The following is a 20,778-nucleotide window of genomic DNA, read 5'->3' on the forward strand; positions in this document are numbered from 1 at the left end:
AATTTTCATTCCTCGTACAGTTGAATTTACTCCCTCTCCTTAAGTTCACTATTTAGCTGTCGTATAAAATATAACTCTTTTTCCTAGGCTACCAACTCGCGATCCCGAGTCTGGTAGACGTGGCGGCCTTGGTATTCCGAGAGGTATTTCTTCGACCAGCGCGGGCGGCATTTCCTCCAGCGCCACTTCTTCTAGTGAGAGTAAAAGCAACAGTCCTCTGCTTAACGGCAGCGCCAATATTACTTCACCTCACATCCCAGTAGTTGGTGCTAATGGTACTAGCGCTGATGTGAAGTTCTTCGGAAAGCACCAAGGCTTTACAATTTCCCCAATTGGTGCTGATAGTTTATCCGAAGAAACAGCCTCCCGTGCTCATACGACCATTGTGGTACCAAACGGTTTATCGAAAACTTCAGTGGTACCGCCTCAGCCTGTGCGCCAAGCACCATCTACTCCAGCCAAAATTGTGATCAGTAATCCTAGTCTGCAAGCTTCCACGAATCGGGCTGTACAGCCGGTCGGCCAAGTGCCTTGTTTGCCCAAGACTCTTCCCCCTCCTCCATCTCATCCTTCTTCCCCTCCTCCAGTGGCTGTGGTAAACCCTTCGCGTCGTACTCACTCAGCAGCTCCTCGGCCGCTCTCGGTCCCTGACCAGAACTCTGTAATCATCTCACGCCCTGCTACTGCTCCTTCTGCAAATTCTTCAAAATCTTCTTCTTCAACTGCGTCAAAAATTGCTTCTTTCCTTAACAAAAAAGATAAGAGCGCAGAAGAAACAAATGAGGATGATAGAGATGCCAATCGGTGTAGTACATTGCCCCGTAAAGCATCTAAAATCAATAGAGAAAGTTTAATGCAGCTTGAAATATCTGCTCCTATGCAACTTCAGGCTACAAAATTACCAGAAAATCTAGTCCCGGTTCGTGTTGCACCTGAACCACCATCGACTGTAATTGATGTGACAACGAAAGACGGTTGCAAATCTCCTAAAGTTACATGGGCGCCATCCGTAAATTCCTCCGAAAAAACTTCGGCGCATTCATCCGACATCCATAGAATTGGAAGTATGCGAGAACCTCCAGTTACCCTTCGGCCTTCCATCCCTAAATTTGGATCAATGCGAACTCCTCGGCCTAAAAGTCTTCCACCCGCTCGCCCTTCTGACCCTCCTCCCCGCCCTCCGCTGCCCACGATCCCTTCACCGGGATCGGAGGATGTTTATGATGACTGTGTTGAAAGCTTTAACAATACAACTCATATTACGTCGCTAGGAGAAGGCACGACGTCTCCAACAGAGAGCATTTATGCCACTATTGAAGAGGGAACTTCCCCTGAAAATGTAACCTCTGTTGAATCTAAAACTGTAGACTCCGATCCACCTTCTGAGCCTGAACCATTTTATGCCAACAGCAGTGCCATTATCCCTGCCAACGACCAACCGGCTAAGAAGTCTGTTTTCTCATTCTTGTATGGCAAAACTAAGAGAAAGAAAAAAGAGAGTGTTGAGGAGCCTCTATATTCTAATATTGGCAGCATTGATGAAGTAAATACAAGCAAGGATGCTTCGTCTCCACCTAGCCGCTCTTCTTCTCTCACGCCTCCAGACCGGGCGAGTTGCGGCAGCTCAGAAGACGGAGGTCTGCTCTCGGAAATTGTCAGCGAGCTCGTCACGAGAGAACCTGATTTCCGAAACGCTCTCGTTAGCCGCAAAAAATCGAAGACTGTTGATGATAAATGTGGTGCCTTTATTCAGGACAAAAATACCGTGAGCCTTACTTCTAATAAATCTGACCCTCTAGTTGATAGCACACCTCTACCAATAGTTGATACTACGAGCTCAAATCAAGTAAGTCGCAGCAGAGGCTATCCATGGAGGTCTCATTCTAATGAAAAGCCACAGGCTCTTGGTTCTAGTCATTCTAATGAAAATGATAGTCCTAAAATTTTGACCAAAGCTGGCGGAGTTTTATCATACTTGAAGCGTAGCATACCTGACGATAAAGATAACACGATTGTAGTAAACACTGGTGAGATGAATGAAATGGCGTCACCAGACCTCAAAAGTCCTATAACTGCTGTGAGCAACACTACTATAACGACACAAATCATGTCGGGAGGATCTGTTGTTCCTACCGCTAAAGGTCTTCCAGCAAATCAGCGGCTTGAATCGTCGTTAGCTGCTGTCAGAGCGGCATCGAAACAACTCAATGTAGGAAATAGAGCAGTTGTTGAGCAAAGTTCAACAGAAACTGGTATTCCTCTTTCCTCTAATTTTTCTGGGAAGAAACCTGGTATTACGACACCAAAACCTACTGTGGAGCTTTCTGATCCGTTATTATCGCCTGTTAAGTCTGTGCTAAAAGAAGCCTCTGCTGCCGGAGAGAAAACGCCAGATATTCCTGGCAGTAAAGTTGGGGACAAACCATCTGATCCCAGTATAAATCATGTTTTATCTAGTCAATCAAGTGAGCCCGGTGATACCCCTGACAAAAGTCTTTCATCCACTGAGAACACGAATAATTTTACTAGTAATTCAAATATTCCTTCTACATCTGTCCGTGTTAAAGTACAACGCCCGGAGTTTCCTCCAGATAAAGTCCTTTTTCCCCCTGATAAATTAGACACAAAAGCCTCAAAAAGCGATGCAGGGGCTATTTCACCTAACAGTAGCGTTATAAAAGTTGCGGGCCGAAATAGCAGCGCAAGTAAAGGTAAAAATACGACTGCCCGAAATAAATTCACCACTGTATCTCCTCCAAAAACTAACGAAGCGAGTAGCAAGCCCTCGCGCGTCCTGTCCCCAACCCGATCATCAGGTGGAAAGGGACCGGTGAGTATAGAAAAGGGTAACTTGGCATCAAATAGTAAAAATAGCGGCTCTAGAACTAAATTTACAGCCTCATCTGCAGAGACATCCGACACAAAAGAAGGTAAAAAGCCTAGTTTGAGTAGTAGTAGTACTAGTGCCGCGCGCTCCAGTGCTCGACGACCTGCCGTTCGCAACAACACAGCTTACGGAGGCAAGAGCGTAGGAAGCTCGAATGTTGCGTCTTTGCAGCAGAAATTCGAGAAGGAAGTAGCGGGCACTCCTCCTGCGCAAGAGAGCAAGACGACCGTGCCTGCCAGAGTATCTTCCGCCCGTAGAACATCTGATACCAAACCTAGCATTACACCGAAACCACGGACATGAATGGACTTCCTTTTACATCAGGACGTCTACTGCTAAGTGTGTAAATTAGTGATATTGAAGATATTTTTAACGAAATGTTGCATCTGCCAGCATCAAGGGAGCGATGCGCTGTTGTAGGTTTTATATTTTATTTACGGTAAACGCGTAAAAATGGCATTGTGCTCTCAACGAGAAAATTACCTGCTAGTTCATATTTATTAACTTGTTCACTAGCTTTACCCAGTTGAAGTTTAATAAAAAAAGAGGCTCATTAACTGCCCAAGTGCAATTTTTACAGTGATCGCTTATAAGTTGACTGACTTTCTTGACAAAAATATTCTCTCCTCAAGTATCAATTTGAGTAATTGTTAGTACCTATTCCAATATTTGTTCTATTGAGTAAAACTGCTTCTAATTCCAGCAAATATTATGTTTTCTCTGAAAACAGCAGCTTAAAAGGTTTTATCGATTGCTCTTAACCCTCTTTTACTTGCATCTGTCGAAGGAAATTGTATGTTCTTATGACTCGTGTGATATATTAGTTTCGACTTTAGGTGTGCCTTAAATTTTCTCGTTGGATTTTACCTTCCCATTGATATTCCTCGAACTGAAAGAAAAATGAATTGTTCATTTATTTATCGATGCTACTTTCTTTACCAACGCAATTTAGTTTATCTTCGCTGTTATTAGGAACACTGTCGGATTTGATTGAAAGAGAACACAATTTATCAAATCAACATTTTGCTTGTAAATTGGGAATCCATTCCTTCATAGAAATTCTCTTTTAAAACTGGGGAATAGTCCGTTTTTTAGCTTAGTGATGTTATAATGAACAAAATGCTGCATAGTGCGTGAGTCACCGCTCTACTGTGCATTAATACAACAACCATCGCTCTACCATGTCATTGGACGTTCAAAGCACGACTGCTAAACGTGTGGTAACATGAGTTTGGTATTTGGTATCATTTCCTCGAAAGACATTATATAGATTATTCTACTTCTGTCAGAAAAATTCGCCTGGAATCTCAGCACCGTCTTCAAAGTACCAGCTCACTTCATGAATAGTATTTATATTTTATGACCTAATTAATCATGAATCATCTGATATTTCAGATGATTATCCATTTTCATCATTAAGAGCATGATCTCACGTCCAACAAGCTCTCAATCTTTATTCGAAAAAAGTGCCAGCGTTTCTATGTGTTTATTTAGAGTTACAGTGTCGAGCCAATGGTCGAGAAAAAAATATACACTGTCCATTGAAGCGCTAATCCAGTTCGGAAGCGTTGCCAATAAACTAACTTCAAATTTTCACTAATTCCAGTTGTGGGAATTTCGAAGACCGCCTCGCGTAATTTATTTGACGTTGCAATAAATCGGTCTAGTACACCGTAATGTGATTTGTCTAGGTATGAATAGATGCAATATTCAATCACGATAAAACGTTTCGCTCATTCAATTTTAGTATTTCTCCTGATTTAAATTTAAAAGGCAGCTCCTAAATTATGACTGGATAAGGGAAAAAATTAGCGCGGATAGAAATAAACGTTTCGGGGGTACGTGTGCGTGCAATTTGGTTTATTATGTGAATAGAAAGTGGTATCTTGGCCGTATACAATATTGGGTTGTAGTCTTCAACCCGGTCGAGAAATGGTCTTGCATTTTGGATAAAATCGCCAGCTCAATGCGCTTTCAAGGTGTGCACACTGACTGATCTTCCTAAATATATTTAGCTGTCTTCCCGTCTGAAAAAATTTGATGAGTTCATCTTTAACCTATTAGTTTCATATTTTGACTAAATTTACATATGAATAGAGAGTTGTACAGGGAAACTTAGGTTGATCCATGGAGTGTTTATATAGTCAGCAGTAGCTTCTGTTCTTCGTATCACAAGTGATGGAGAAATCGCGTAGAAAGGACCTCATACGTGAATGATTTGGATCGTCACATACCAGCTCTTAATTGGACATTATTTGTTGCAGTATTTTGCAGACATCCATTAATATGGACTCATTGTGACGCATAATGTAATTTAGGGAAGATTAATGTCCGATAAATCCGTGAAGTTATAGGAATTGAAATAAAGGGGGGAAATATGTGTTTTTTTTAACTGTCTCGATGTTGACGTATATTACTTCACAACATCCTTGAAATTTTTAACGGCACTGCTGACGTCTGTGATCGTTCGCAGCTTATCCAGGTTCATAAGCTAGATTAAAATATTCCTTCGTGTTATGTTGTCAGAGAATTTTACTTGGCATTATTGTTGTATCTATTGGCATTTAGATCATGACGAATTAAGAAGGTTTAGGTTACGAAAGTACTATTAATTAATCGTTGAATAATAGAGAATGGTTTTTTAGACTTGATAGATAGTACGAGTTAAATTTCTCCCTAAAATTGTATGTGCGAGGATCCCAGTTGTAACGATGTTCTATGATCATTTCACGTTATAGTCTATATTTATTAGATTGATAATTAATTTGATAGTGGAAAAGCAGTAGATTGCATGCGGTCCCAGTTTCTTAATTGAATTGTTTTCTTTTAGAGAATAAGTTTTTTTATTGAAGTATTTTAAAATATTTGACAAGGCAAAAAATATTGTCAGACAGTGGTTGGACGGTGCATTTTTTCATTTGCCTACTTGTCGCTTAAATGAATTTTCATCGATGTCAGTGACTCAAAACATTGATTTAGTTTCCTAAGCATTCGATAGAACGTAATGTGAAGAAGAACATTGACCTCGACGAACGTGTCCGCTGCAGAATAATTAAATTATAACTGGTTGATCACGTCTTTTTTTTTTAGTTTTCAATCTTTCTTTTTAGGTACGCAAATGCTCACTGGAATGAAAAATTGCATGCGAGATGGAAGAAAAACACATTAATATTATTAATTGCATGTCTTAGGCTGTGCAATTTGGTACCAGACATCAGTCTTGCAAACGACACTGTGGAATTGGTTGCTTCGGCCTCAGTAAACCCGGCCGTTGTGTTGCAGACATCTGAGCGTTTTAGTCCACTATCTCGCCCGGACTTACGCATGTCTTTAGTGCTAATAAATAATCCATAAAAAAACAGCAAATTCTACATTGTGTTTTGTATATTTAATAAGGTTATTTAGAAAATAAAAGATTTATAGCACGAGTGTGTTTTAATGATGTCATTTCATCTATATCTTGATCTAGCATTCAAATTGTGTACAAAGCGTGTGTTTGAAAAGTGAGGGAATGATCACAAAATAGCTTCAAACATTTCTTTCTTATAAGCCGGTAATCAGCTGCTTAGAAGAACTAATATGGATTGTACAAAGTAACTAAGTCTATCATTTATACCTATAATGTGGCACTCGTCTAATTTCTGCAGCCTTAACTCTACTATGTACAAGAGTTAAATAAAAATGCGTCAAGAATTAAACTACTTAAATTTTAATGGCTCCGATGAATTTAAGTGATAAAAAGTACTTATCAGAAATACGTCTAAATAGTTCATCAATAATTTCGGTAAGAATTATCTAAAGAATTCCTTCACTTACATCATTGATTTGAGCATAATTAGCGTGTGTTTGAGGCACACTTTAATCGGTTATTTAAGAATTAGGTCCTGGAACAACTCATACCAGCACATCGACGTTCATAAAATCTTTCAAATAAGGCGTAGCTGCGAGCCTCATTAGGTCATCACGACCTTCTACCATTGGTCATGTGCGATCTCATGAACTTGTATAACTCGCCAAACACTCTGCATAAGGTGCTACGATTAAAGCTTAAGATTTCAGCCCTAGAACGAATCCGCTAGGAGTTTCGGCCATAAAGAACGTTGACTTAGGGCTAACGGTGGACTACAACGTGGAGAGGAGCAGCCTAAGCTTATTATCCTAAAGATGTTACAGAGCTTTAAAGAGCTACCTTATCTAGCATCACAACGCCAGCTGCTGCAGACTATACTCTCAACTTAATACAGTTCGGTTCACAACAGAAAAATCCCTTAACCAAAAAACTGAACAAGCAATAAATAGATTTTTCCCCAAAATTTCTACCGGGCTATTTCTAAATGTCATCAGTAATTATTTACAACCAATAATGCAAATCTTATGTACACTTAGATCGTACTATTAATGTAAGTGTTATCCAGAAGTTATATACATCACTATAAAACTTGTGATACATTTAAAAAATTAACCTAATATCGCCTTAAGATTACTACATAAATAGACAAAACGCGCCAAAATATAAAAGTATGAAAAAATCATGTATCGTTTAGCAAGTTGTATTATCATTTTTAATTTGTTTTATATACGATTAAGAAGTAGAGGCATAAGTCTAGCACTTGAGGAGTTGACACTAGAGCACGAGGAGTCCCTTGCATTGCTCGAGAGATTGAAGCGTACGCCTATGCAGAGTGTTTGGCGAGGTGCCGATAGCAGTTTGTGTTCACCAGAACCTTTAGAACCTTAAAAACTCTCACTACATGTGAGGTAGACAGTGGCCATCCACAAGCGGATGCTGGCACCAGGCAACAGGTAATCGAAGTTGGCTGCAAGTGCACACGAGAATGCTTTCTTAGAATAATAATAATTAAACCCTGCCCTTAAAATAAGAAAAAAACGCTTGTAAACAACACAAATTCTTATAGCTAGATACATCAGTAACACCACGACAAGTTTCATGCACTGATATGCTGCAATACGGCTACGGGAATTTTATTAAAACTAACAGTTCCGGAGGATTGCATCGACACAAATTAGTGACAATTATCCGTCCTCACAACTTCATAGTATTAATTCTGCAAACAGTAGAACAAGAATTAGAATTAACGCGCGAAAATCGCTCATCAAGAATGAGTATCAACAATCACACACAACGGAAATGAGACCGAGGGTTACCAACTACCAATTCTCACAACTTAATAATATGAGAGCCAGGTTTTAGTCGTTAAATATAATTTGCAAAACTACAAGTCTCAAAAGATGATTCACGAAGCGGTATTACAGCATTATTCTTATTAGTAGCAGAGGAAAACGAACAGAACATGAAAACGCACGCACAGTGCCTGGAAACGTTCTAAAATCTAAGCGTCATTGACAAAGTGAAACAAAGCCGGCAACCACAGGCGACAGCCTGAAATCTTTTGACGCTGCTGACGCCCCTCCGCAGAGATAAACTTAGCAGTGGAGTGACGTAGCACAACGTAACGCGGGTGGTCAAAGAGCGACTACCGGAAGGCGAGGGAGTGCAGCGATATAGCTCATCTAAATAGGCAAGAGGGTCGCGCAACATGATCAGGTAACACGAGTACAAGAAGGTGGGAATTAACTGGACTCTTCTTAATAGGACATGCGAAGCACTGTTCTCCAAACCACTATTTAAAATGCCATGTGGTTCTAGCTTAGGGTCCTTGGATGACAATTTGATCGAAGAGAAATGCTTCATTTTCCACGATAATATTAACATTTGCCCGTCTTTTCCCCCTCCTTGTTAGACATTACGAGTAAGAAAGAACGAATGATTAGAACACTAACTACGAAGACCGGCCATGCTCTTAAGAAGCAGTGATCGGTTGCATGCAAAATCTTATACTACATACTACATAACCCTATACCATACCCACTCCAAACAAACTTATTCTACCAACTAGCCTAGAGACCGCACTCACACTTAGCAAGGGTTGAACAGCGCAAACTTGTCACTAATAAGGAAACTGACTACACCTACAGTTAAAAATTAGCAGAAGTTCAACCATAGCTCAGGGATTATCTGGCGACAGTTTAATATTAGTACAAGGTTGACTCCTACTAGTCCATCCGTCGCAAGGGGCAAAAGGTCATGATAATATGCCCCAACTCTCACCACCGTAGAGAACACAGTTTGTACGAAGGTAATGAGAGACTCTATCTCTGCGGTTCACCCACCTCTCGCCACCACCGCCGGGGCCCTCGAGCACAACCACCGAGCCCGACGCTACTGCTCGTCTATCACTTCTTAAAGAAAGCGCTGTCAAGAAACAGCATCGCACAATCCATACACATCTCTCGCAAAAATCCGCAACACAGCACTTGCTTCCATCCGAAATTTTTCTCCTCTATGTACAAAATATAGGCTATAACTTAAAACCTAAATTCTATACAAAAGGCATCATTAGACTAAGTCACACTTTCATTCACATAGCAATCGATCTTTTTCGAACTCAAAATCTGAGTAGATAGAGCGACGACGGCAATATTTAAGCCGTGTTTGACCGGGGACAAAAGAGAATCTGATGAATGATTACAAGGTCACACTCTAAACTGATGGCAACTTCTTCACCCTTACACATTAGTCAGATACGTCAATTATTTTACGATAAAACTTTCAGATACAAAATTAGGATACTATGCGATTAACCCTACTGAGAATCACAACTTTACTTCGGTAATGTCTACGATGCTAGGACATTGAATAAATCGACGTTATAATTACTGCTCCGTTAGATCAGTGAGTAGCTTTGTTCTTACTATCACCGGTAAGAATATGTTCTTAGAGCAATTTATTTAAACACTAAATAGACACCATCAATGATATCAATATAAATGTAGCGGTAAAAAATCTCCCTTCGGAGTCATGTATAGAGAATAACAATTTTGAAGAGAAAATAAATGCTATTCCAGCGAGAAATGCTTAAGATTAACACTCTCATACAGTTGGGCTTAAATCTCAAATTGTACTTTATCATCAATGAAGCTGGTTGCCATAACTAGCATTTATATTATTAGTATCATTATCGTTACTACTAGAAGTAGAAGGAGAAAATCAGCAGTAGGCTACTCTTTGGTCTTGCGGAACGAAGTTCATTGTATCGTTTTCCTGAAGGGATAAGACTATTCGAGCTTCTGAATAATGCTGCTGTTAGTCTTTCATCATCTAAATTCTAAAACATCAAGCAATTTTAATAAGGCAACAAAAATCTTTCATAAACTTTCACCACTTAATCACATTCACTCAATCAGTCATTCCACTGACACCGTCACGCCGATGCAGATCTTATCCAATCAAAACTTTTTTCCATATTAGGGGATTTTACGATTGGTTTTAATAAATTTGCATCAAATTTCAGAATGCAGCTCTTAAGTACTAACATCTGAGGATATCTTGGAGCAGCTAAATTAGACTAAAATGCCAAGGTAATTATCATAATAATTAGTCAATATAATAAAAATCTCCTGACAAAAACTTACAATCAAAGCTCCCAACCTATGTTATGGAACTGGCACTGCCAAAATTCCAATCTAGAAACACAATTTCGAAAAATTTCGCAGTAAAGATCTGAACATTCTTAACATTTTGTCCCTTCAAAATCTTTTAGGCCTTCTATTAACGTTGCCTTGGTAGAAGAATAACATAAGTAGGAGAAATAAAGTTAACATAGCCAGTGAATATTGAGAGTCCACCTGATTTGATGGAAAATAAACAACTATGAAGGGAAGGAAATATCGACAGGTATAAAAGCTAGGTGGTAGCAAGAGGTATCAGTTGGAGGTAGCAAGGATTCGGTGGGAGGGAGTAAGAGGAATCGGTGGGGAGGAAGTAAAAATTATTTTTGGGGAGAAGTGAGAGGTATCGGTGGGGTAATCAATATGAGGAGCAGAAAACAACGAAGCACCAACTGCTCTCTCACTCAGTAAAAATAAGTCAAATCTACGCCCAATTCAATCTACTCGCTAAACAATTTAGAACAAAAGTACGTTAGATTAATACACTATTTTCCACCACAGTCCACCTGTTTTATTGCATCTAGAAGTTACATTAAAATTTAATTCAGTAAAAATTATTGCAAACAATGTCAAATTAAACATTATCATATGCACCAGACTTCAAACTATATATCGTGAATTACATTTAATTAAAAATATTCACTGAAGTTTCAGGCATATTTGGCTCATTTCCTACGACGACAGTGAAAATTAACGTAAATGAATAAAATAAAATGACTCGAATGGTTTCATGTTCGTAAAAAATGTAATTGCATGCTCCACTAATATTTAATTGCGAAAAAATAAGTGAATCAACTCGATCGAAAGTAATTCAAGAAAGTCTCAGACCAGGAAAGAATCTAGCGAGAATGGTCAGTATAGTCAGATAAAATACAAGGAGACTTGATTCACTATCGCGGTAATAATGCAAAAATTGAGTCTCCTATTAGTCATGCTCAAGAAGTTTAGAACTCGAGAGAAAAAAATGAGGTTTTCAAGGAAACCTCGAACGCCAATAACGCCAACAATTGCGCGCGTGCCGAGCTTCATTGGACTCTAGCCACTGGACTATCGCAGCTGGAGTGTCTGGGCAGCCAAACCATCAGGAGAGGTAATATACACATCCTGAAGAGGCCAATAATTAGCTCATTCACTGTTTATGGTGAAGGCTCAACTAACGCGGGATGGGGGGAACAATAAATTACCGTTAGTAAGCAGGTCGTCAATTGTACAGGAGTTCATCAGTTCCCCCAGTAGGTAATGGCGTTGCGATGAACTCGCATTTACTAAATACTGGCAGCCAGTACTAAATGATTACATAATTAAGCTGCTACTATCTAAACGCGTCAAAATATAAACAACACTTAGCATTTTTCCTTTTAATATTAGATTCAGGCATACGCGCGAAATTACTGCTTCATTATTAAGAACAAGATCTGCGCGAGTTCAGCTAATGCCACACAAACTTCCCAGGAACTTTTTTCTTTGCTAGACAGTGATAATTTTTCCGTTTTAAAAGGGATATTTTGTCGCGATAAGTTGCTCAAGAGGGTTCAAGCATGATGCTCTAGGTCGCAAGGCTGAAGATGTTCACATGGAATAATCTGGAGAGAAGTGATGTTGACGGTGGTGGTCGGTGGTGACGGCCGGCGGTGGTAGAGAACGTAGCGACGACAGCTTACCACACGGAGCTGTTGCACCACACGCAACACAAACAATGAGGTTAGCTGGAGCAGAGCTTAAGATTTGCTTCTTTTTAATCTAAAGTCAAAGTAACGAATAAGAATCAATGATTAATCAATCTTCATAGTAATAGACTTGATTTATTCACTAAGATTATGTTTCATCAGCGCAGATTGAATTTTGGTTTTGAATTGAGAATTTTGCAAAATTTAGACAATATTCGATAGTCTACGCACATTATGCAAGCAGGCTCTCGCAAAATGGTGGAAAGAGGAGCGAAAGTTCCCAATACCAAATAAAAATCGTAGGATGAACGTCAAGTTCAATTACTGAAACTTTGAATTCAAACTCATGGTACATCACAAAGACATGAAACTTTAAAGCCTAATAAAGTAATACTACCAAATTAATTTCCAAGCATAGCATGCTGTCGGAGACAGAGTGAGCTAAACTTGTCACAAGGAAAAACTAAGACCATCTTCTAAAATATCAAAAAACTAATAAAAGTTAATCTCGAAGTTTGCTGGAGGTTTAAATTTATATGATGAAGAAAAAATGGCAAATTTTTGAGTATATTCTTAAAATATTATTGAATTTTTCGCTTCCTCCCGGTGAACAAGTCGTATTTTTTTACGTTTTTAACATTGGTTTGAATCTCAAGAAATCCTATGATTAGACAGTACAAAGACACGGCTAAATGCCACTCGAAATGTCTAGTAAAACGTTAACAAACGCAAGGATTGTTCGAAGAATGAAACCTATCTTACGGTCTGAAAGCAATCAATTAAAATATTTTATAAAGTATTGAACAGTATTCAAAGAAACTGTGGTCGTGAAAATGAATGGTCGTGTGTGTTTTTCCTATTTAAGTACGTATTTAGTCTTGCGCTGGGACATTAAATGTCACGAATAGGTACGAAAGAACTTGCTATTTTTATACTCCACACTCAAATTCTACTCAATTAGCACAAGAAGACAGGTCTTAATTTTTCCACGTGTTGGTTTGAGGGATCTGGCCGGTTTGAAAATAGAATAACTTAAAATAATTACTGATCAATACCCAACGGCGACAAACACAATAATAAACTAATGCTACAGAACAACAGTTTAAGACATTACTCTACAAATTAAATCAATTACATGCAAATGATGAATGCAAAATGGGCAGGCACTGCTTGCACCGAAAGTATCCATTGCAATTAGTAACAAGGATGAAGAATAAAATCGCCAGCTTCTTTAAAGTGAAGGAGGTGATGTCAGCAGTTCATACACTCTTGCGAAAAACATTCGCAATAAAAGAAACATGACAGAAATAGCATCGGCGAACAAAATTTCAGAGCTACCATTTTTTTGCGTAAGAAAACTATTAAAACTAAAGAGTGAACCATAATTGCGCAACAAATAGGGTGACAAAATAATCATGACGTGATTTGCAGCTTGATTATTGAACACAAAATATCTTGCGTATTTGCGCTCATTGCGTACTTGACTGCCGCGTCGACAGCTCAAGAGGAATACAAGACATTTCAACGTTTTTCAGGAACTTGAAAAATCTACTAGTGCGTTGAACTGTTGACTTCACCCGCTCATGGGAAATTGACCAGATCAAAATGAGAGGAAAATTTACCAGAGCGTGATTTACCAGGGAAAAAACTCAGGTCCCGATTCCCAAATATGAAGTTAGCAGAGAAGTCAGTATAGTGATTCAAGTTTCGGTGAATGGGCTCAAGGAGACGTAGAACTTATGCAAAGTTGTTTCAAATCAGAAACCGTGTGCTATGAAACTTTTTGGAGGTGTTAGTTTAAGGCTAAGCAGGTAAAACGAGGAAGTTCCAGCATGAGATAAAAGAAAAAAATGGAACGTTCTATTATCGTTTGAACAGTTACTAAAGAATAAGCAAGAACATAGTGAGTTTGAGAAAAAATGCTTCGATATCGCAATACTAAATCAAGGAAAAATGAAACATACAAGTGGCAATATGAGATATTCTATGTGAAAACCTCACAAGAGCGTGAAACTAATGAACGGGGAAAAAACAGCTTGAAATGTTAAACTTTAGTTGAAAAAGAACAGATTTAATGTTGTGCAGTAAAACATACCAGGCTCAAAAAATGAAATATATATTAGTGTGAACATTATATTAGCAGCAAATTGCGCTAAAAGTTTGCGGGGAAAATAGAAAATAAAATAGTACTCAATAACTCACGAGGCTTTTGTTTGCAAGGAAGTGCCTACATATTTGTTCTAATCTCTGTCGATTAGTGAAAATGGACGATGAGTTCGATTATTACAGAAACCTTGTTTCAAGTGCTTCAGGTTTGAGATGTGAAATTGAATAATTTCGAGCAAGTACGATTGAGATGGCAGGTTGTGGGACGTTTAACGGAAAGAAATAAATTTCCTTTTGCTGGGTACGTCAGGTATTAAAAGCTCCTGAGACTGGCCACTGACCAGCATTTAGTCTCGCTCAGCCAATGACCAGTCAGTGAGCACTAGAGCGAACACCACACAGAACGCAACTCACTCCTGCTGGTGAGGGGGCGGTTGCTGCTGCTGCCCGGGCGCCATGGGGGTGTACCCCGCGGCAGCCGCGGCCGCGCGGTGTTGGCTGAAGGCTGCTGCCGCGGCCAACGCGCCGGAGTCACCGCTCCCGCCACCTGCAAACGGCAACTTTGTCAACAAACTCCAAAACCTTGCTAATGGCTACCAGCAAGTTTCAACTACGTACGAATTTCAACTACGCTTGAATTTCACCAGTCACTTCACATAAATGTGTCAATTTTTGCGTGGAACAACTTGTGTTTGATTCGTATGTCTCCGCTAAAAATGCAATAGCACTTTATGTCGTATGAAAATTCTAGGAAGAGGCCCAACCCGACGTTGCGTTACTTCAATTACTAAATATACAACATTTGGAAGTTTAATTAGAACCGACACGTCCAAGTCAACAGCCGTTATGATGTACGATAATATTTAGTAAAATATCTGCACAATTCGCGTCTTTCCAAGTTGTAATCAAACTTGAAGACCGAAATCGAGAATCATTATTTTGAAAAGGAAGTAAAAGTTTGATCGAGTGGCTCGTGTAGATTAAACTGTTATGGATTGTGACTTAAATGAGTTGAAAAACCATCAACTTTCAACTGTCAGTGTCTGTAGTGTGAATAAAAATTTAAAGCTCTGCCCCTTTCAATCATAGTCATTATTCCAACCTATTGCTAGAAAGACACTGGAATTTTTCCTGTAAACACTTGCTACTTCCTTTGCATTAATAAAAGCGAATATCCTACGTCCATAACCTTATAGTTATAACGATTATGGTATCCATGTAGAATACTTATAGCGAGATCTCCATTGGTATTCTGATGCAGTGAGTTAACCTACTTCTACATGTTAAGTTTCTATTCTAGATTAATTTAGAGAGATGCGTTTAGTAAAACGCGGAAAACGGTAAACAAATTTTGGAAAGGAAAACAAGCTATAGCCAATAATGCGCCTACTAATCAGAGGTTCTATCCCGTGGAAATATCAAAACTGAGGGACACAGACTAAATGATGAAATTATACAGGCATACAAGACGAAGCATTCAACTTCGAGAAATTGGGGAAGAAGTCTCAAGATATGTCGCACATTTCTTAAGTCTCAAGGGCGCAAGGTAGAAATTTTGAACTAAATCGCTTCGTTCGATATGAACTAAAGAATTACCCCATTAAGGTGGCACGAGGCTAATTGTGATCAGAACAGAATTGTATTATTAACAAACCAATTACAGATTTAATTGATTGCGAACCCTAATTCGCTCCTATTCAAGTGCCATTGTAGGACGTGCAGATTTAAAAGCAAAATGTTACTGAACATTATCAACAATCCATTCGAAGTTACGCGTTTACTCAATTTTAAGCATCTATCATTCGTCGTTAATATGTAGTCAAGAAGTGAATTATATCTCAGCTCCAACATCGATAACCAATTGAATAACGGAGATCTCAGCAGCACACACCTTCTGCGATTACCTTCATAAATCTTAGAGAGACGAGCTCAGTACAGGTGGGATGCGTGGTCCGATGTTCGGTTCTAATGATCTGGCCACTATTTCGAAACGTTAGTAGAGGGTAAGTTATGAAAAATTACCGTTATCCGTCATGACCATTATTTTATCATAAACATTTTACACTATATGATGTTTACCCACTTTTGATTTTACGGTCCAAATATTATACAGGCCATTCGATCAATATCTAAAAAGTTACGAGACGCTACCTCACTGTTTATGCTGACGCATGCCATTCTGAGTCTCGTTAATACTTGATGAAAATTGTTAACATCAATCTTAAGCGAAAATGACGCGTGAGTGATGTACGTCGGAGACATAAAATTTAGAAAAGTTTCATAATTTCAACTCAATCTAGAAAGCTACTTCACGCTATTAACGCAACCGTAAGTTTAACAATGCATACCAGCTTATCATTAAGGTATGCAGGAGTTAGACATTAAAATAAATAAATGTTTTAAAAAATTACAAAGCAAATTTGATCACGATATCGATTTAAACAGAAGTGAAACCTTCAAAAGAGATCAAGATATCGAATAAAATGTTATTGTATAAGATCACTTTAAAAATAACTAACTTATTGTACGAAGTAAATCTATTTGCTTCAATTGGTTCTTACGATTTCTACAACATTATCCTGAGCTTAAAAGGTTAACAATAAAGAAGACGAAATTTCATCTGAGCCATTATTATTAAAAGGTACTTGTTACAGACATCAATGCTACATGACGAAATGATTCAATGAATTGAATTGTACAGTGAAAAGCTTTGTTGAACAGGGCCTTCATAACAAAATAATGCAGTCTACGCGTATGTCTTCTCTCTCTTCAACGAGTAATTCACACTTGAAAATACTCGTGAAGAAGAAAATTACATCAGTAGTCAGGATCAGACAACAACCGCAACACGCTCTTTCTCGTAGCAAAAAACGGGTACCTATATCCGCAACTTGGCAATTAAAACTATCCAACACTTGGAAATTTAGAGGTAGATGACAAAACCAGCACGCGGTATCTAAGCTTTCAGAAATCACGTTACGGTTTGGTGCCAAGGATTAAGCAATATCGATACACAAAAGAAAGTTCACAGACATCCGTGACAAATGATATTAAGAACACCATAAGTTACATGAAAAGAGCACTCGAGACATTCAACGGGTCATTCGCGGTGCGGTCACAGTAAATAGTCATACTCATATTTCTCTAAGTTTTAAGGTCTAGAGGCAGCAGTAGAAAAATGACGGCTGCTCCTAATCAAAACTATCTACAATTGTGGGTAGAAGAATACAAATACGCATGTCAGGTCGCTGGAGATGAGATGGCACAGGAGGCACAAATACAACGGTAACGTGTAAAGCAAGTTTGAGGTAAACTGGTACGCAGGACTATAATTCAAACGAGCAAAATGCCACAGCTTGCACATAAAATGACAATTAATCACGAATGACGATCAATGACATTACTTTATCAATTTAAGTAAAAAAAACACACTGGCACAAAACCAGGCGTCAATTACAATCTAACCTTACCTTAACAAGCAAAGATCAATAGCTACATAAAAATGGGAAAAGAAAATTGACGGAGGCAATTCGAGTTAACAAATTATGAAATAATGAGTACTCTTCACAGAGAGCTTTGAACATGCATTATTTTCGTAACGAATTGATTTTTATCTGCAATTATGGACAAGAACCTAATATCAAACAAATATGCGTCGCAGACATGCAGGGTGAGCAAATAAAAAGAAAACGTTGTCGTAGAAATGAAACGTAAAAAACAAAACATTTTTTCAAAGATGTACGAAACATCGACATGCAAAATTGCGAAATAATGGCAAATAAACAAAGCATGAAGTCCATCATGGAACAATCTGGCAAAGCAATCGTCATTAGAATTGTAAACTGCGCTTGAGGAGGGATGAGGGGTGCGAATTAACTTACATATGAAGTAAGCATTGCGTTCGCGCCGAACAGAATACACTGAAAGTCACGAACGCTGAGCCGCACCAGACACAAGCTACACCCGCAAAAGAGATGGCTCAGGCGTGACAAAGTTATCCGCAAATTACTATTGTATGACAGCTACCTTGACCATACAAGCCGGCTTGAAGCCAGGTACCAAAAAGCAGCTTTACTGTGACAAAAACGACGAACGCTTCGTGAAGCGTCTGTGTGCCCTTAAGAAGAGGAGGGAGGAGGAGGGTGATGAGCGATCACTGGTAGTTTTCACTGTTAGTGTGCTCCCAATTACCGTAGTATTGGCCCCATGTGGTGGCAGAGTAGTCGTCTGTTCCCTTAGCAGCTGAAGCTCCGGCTCCACCTGCTGCAGCGAGGCTAGGTGACGGCGCCCCTGGAGCCCCCGCCACTGAAATCACGGAGCACGTTTAAAACTGACGCCCGCCAACACTTTTTCACCATAGAGAATCAATCTTTAAAGCCACAACCAAAGAGAATCAATCTTTAAATCCACAGCCAAGGCCCATTTACCAAAAGCAAACACAGGACGAGCGTAACTACCCGCACGGGAGCTCAGTTGTGATCATAATACTTCACTATGGAAACATTCCAGAATGCCTCTTCGTAGAAGATGTAATAATTTATGAAAGCTTGTAAATCTCTCGTCAATAGATAATTATGCAAGTAACTTGATATCTATACCCCAATCTATCGATACTAAGCTATTTCAAACACCAGACGCAGGCCGCTCTCAAAGAGAGTATTCCGCGCCTCCAGGAACAAGCTACGGTGAGCTCACGGTAACTTCGCGCAGGTATTAGACGATAGTAAAAGCGTTCGCAACTTGAGAAGCCACATCAACCATGCCTAGATAAAAATACTTCACGCATAGATTGTGTAGTCATTTCGTGAAATTATTCTATGCACCTGGTTATTACAAGTAACAGTCTACTTTGAACGAAAGTACCGACCCAATAAAGCAAAATTAGCTCAGCGCTTGTGAGCACCTATCGACTTCGGGCAGTTTTATGTACTGATAATTACGAAACCGTCCTGCTCATATTCAACAAATTCAAAATATATTTATAATGAATTCTTATATCGCGTTCTCATCTCTCTGTTGAAAATTTAAGAAACGACTTTTGGAATTATGTCTCAAAGCTAGACGGAAAAAAAAGAAAGAAGTATTCAAGTTGGAAAGTCAAACCTTCGGTGGCAAAATACGAGAGATATATTGGTAGTAAAAATACGATGCACAAGTGAAGAGAGAGAGGAAAATATACAAAACGTGAATTGATCATGAAGAATATTTTCAAATTTCTTACAAGAAACGGCAGTCGTTTCTGAAAATGTACTGAGTAACTAGTAAGCAAAATAAGCGCGCACAAGAATCAATCCTTCATAGCATCGATCTACGCCAAGTGGATAATGTCTTCCTGGGCCTCAACAATTGATGCTCGACATTAGAGAGTACTTTTCAAAACAAACGCCCTTTATTTAAACAAATTAGTTGAAACAACACCAAATCAGCAAAATAATGCCAGCTTTTCATTGCTTAGACAAATGGATTCAGAAATATTTGTGTAGTAAATGAATGAACTGAAAGCACCTTGTTTAGCACAACTTCATGTTGCATTCGAACGGATAACACCACACAGGCAGACACCAAAGACACCACTGACAAGGCAACTGTAAATGAAAATAAATAATGTGATATCAACAAAAAATTTTCAAGCAGAAGGAAAACCTGAACACCGCTCCCCATAGAATCAATTTATTAATCGGTAACAACTCGGAGCTACAATTAAACAAATCGAATAACAACATTGGACTGAAGTATTTTAGTCACTTCATTGAAGTCGGAGACGGACTGTTTTGATTCGATTGATCTATGATCGAAAAACAAATTTTGTAGTGAATTGTGACATTCAGTCAAGCAAAAATGCGAGCAACGGAATAACTATGAATAAAAGCTCTATCAGCGTCGCTTGAGAAGGAACTTGAAGATAATTACTCCCTTTCTTAAGCTGCTTTAACATACCTTGTGATAAATCTGAAGTAATTTACGTCTGCTTTTACTTTATGTGGTTATCATGCTCATTTTGAGCAAGTATTTCTATGGATTTAAAGTTCAACTATTTTCATTTACATAGAAATACTTATTGCCGTTGGGAAGCTTGCATTGATTCTCAAACATGGCGCCAGTTCACAACAGCAGCGTTCTCTGACCAGGTTGTTGTGCTAATACCTTGACCTCGACTCGGACACCAAGTACTTCAATTGAATACAACATTATAAATCTATTAATGAATTGTATTCCATTTTATAGTGCCAAAACACAAAACTATCAACCTACTTAGAACAGAGTTCATAGCACGAAAATATTATTTCGAAGCCTTTTCGCATAAGATGAAACTCGTGCCCATTTGGCTTTATACTAAACCTGATTGAAATACACATCCGAAAGAACTAGTCAGGACCAGGCTCAAAACTTGAAAGGCAGAAGCAAAAAACCCCAAGACAAAATTATGAAAGAACTTCGAGTGAGAAAAGAACGAACGAGTCGGGAATAAAAAGGCATGTGGTCCGAACTCCGAACATACAAACTGTGCAGCAATAATGATGGCTTAATGTTATACAGGGTCTTCTTTCCCCGCTGTGTTCATGCAAGTCCGTTCCCTTGCCTGTGGGT

General features: G+C 38.9%; 2 protein-coding genes across 4 annotated transcripts in view; one reads left to right on the forward strand and one right to left on the reverse strand.

Moving 5' to 3' along the window:
• LOC108674963 overlaps window positions 1-3,686 on the forward strand; it is a 59,398-nt gene extending 55,712 nt beyond the window's left edge. The window contains exon 16 of the mRNA XM_018162948.2: window positions 88-3,686. Coding sequence (XP_018018437.1) covers window positions 88-3,190 — 3,103 coding nt within the window. The 3' untranslated portion in view covers window positions 3,191-3,686. The remainder of the gene's footprint in view (window positions 1-87) is intronic.
• Window positions 3,687-6,410: 2,724 nt separating this feature from the next.
• The window catches only part of LOC108674967 (heterogeneous nuclear ribonucleoprotein 27C), a 28,358-nt gene continuing 13,990 nt past the window's right edge, over window positions 6,411-20,778 (reverse strand). For 2 of the 3 annotated variants that reach the window (XM_018162956.2, XM_018162955.2), the window contains 3 exons: window positions 18,382-18,495; window positions 14,605-14,737; window positions 6,411-12,087 (listed from right to left, as the gene is read on the reverse strand). In XM_018162956.2, the coding sequence (XP_018018445.2) occupies window positions 12,075-12,087; window positions 14,605-14,737; window positions 18,382-18,495 (260 nt within the window). In that variant the 3' untranslated portion in view covers window positions 6,411-12,074. The remainder of the gene's footprint in view (window positions 12,088-14,604; window positions 14,738-18,381; window positions 18,496-20,778) is intronic. The other variant, XM_047879780.1, reaches the window with a different exon arrangement.

Source organism: Hyalella azteca, unplaced genomic scaffold (genome assembly GCF_000764305.2).
Source record: "Hyalella azteca isolate HAZT.00-mixed unplaced genomic scaffold, Hazt_2.0.2 contig3814, whole genome shotgun sequence".
NCBI lineage: Eukaryota > Metazoa > Arthropoda > Malacostraca > Amphipoda > Hyalellidae > Hyalella > Hyalella azteca.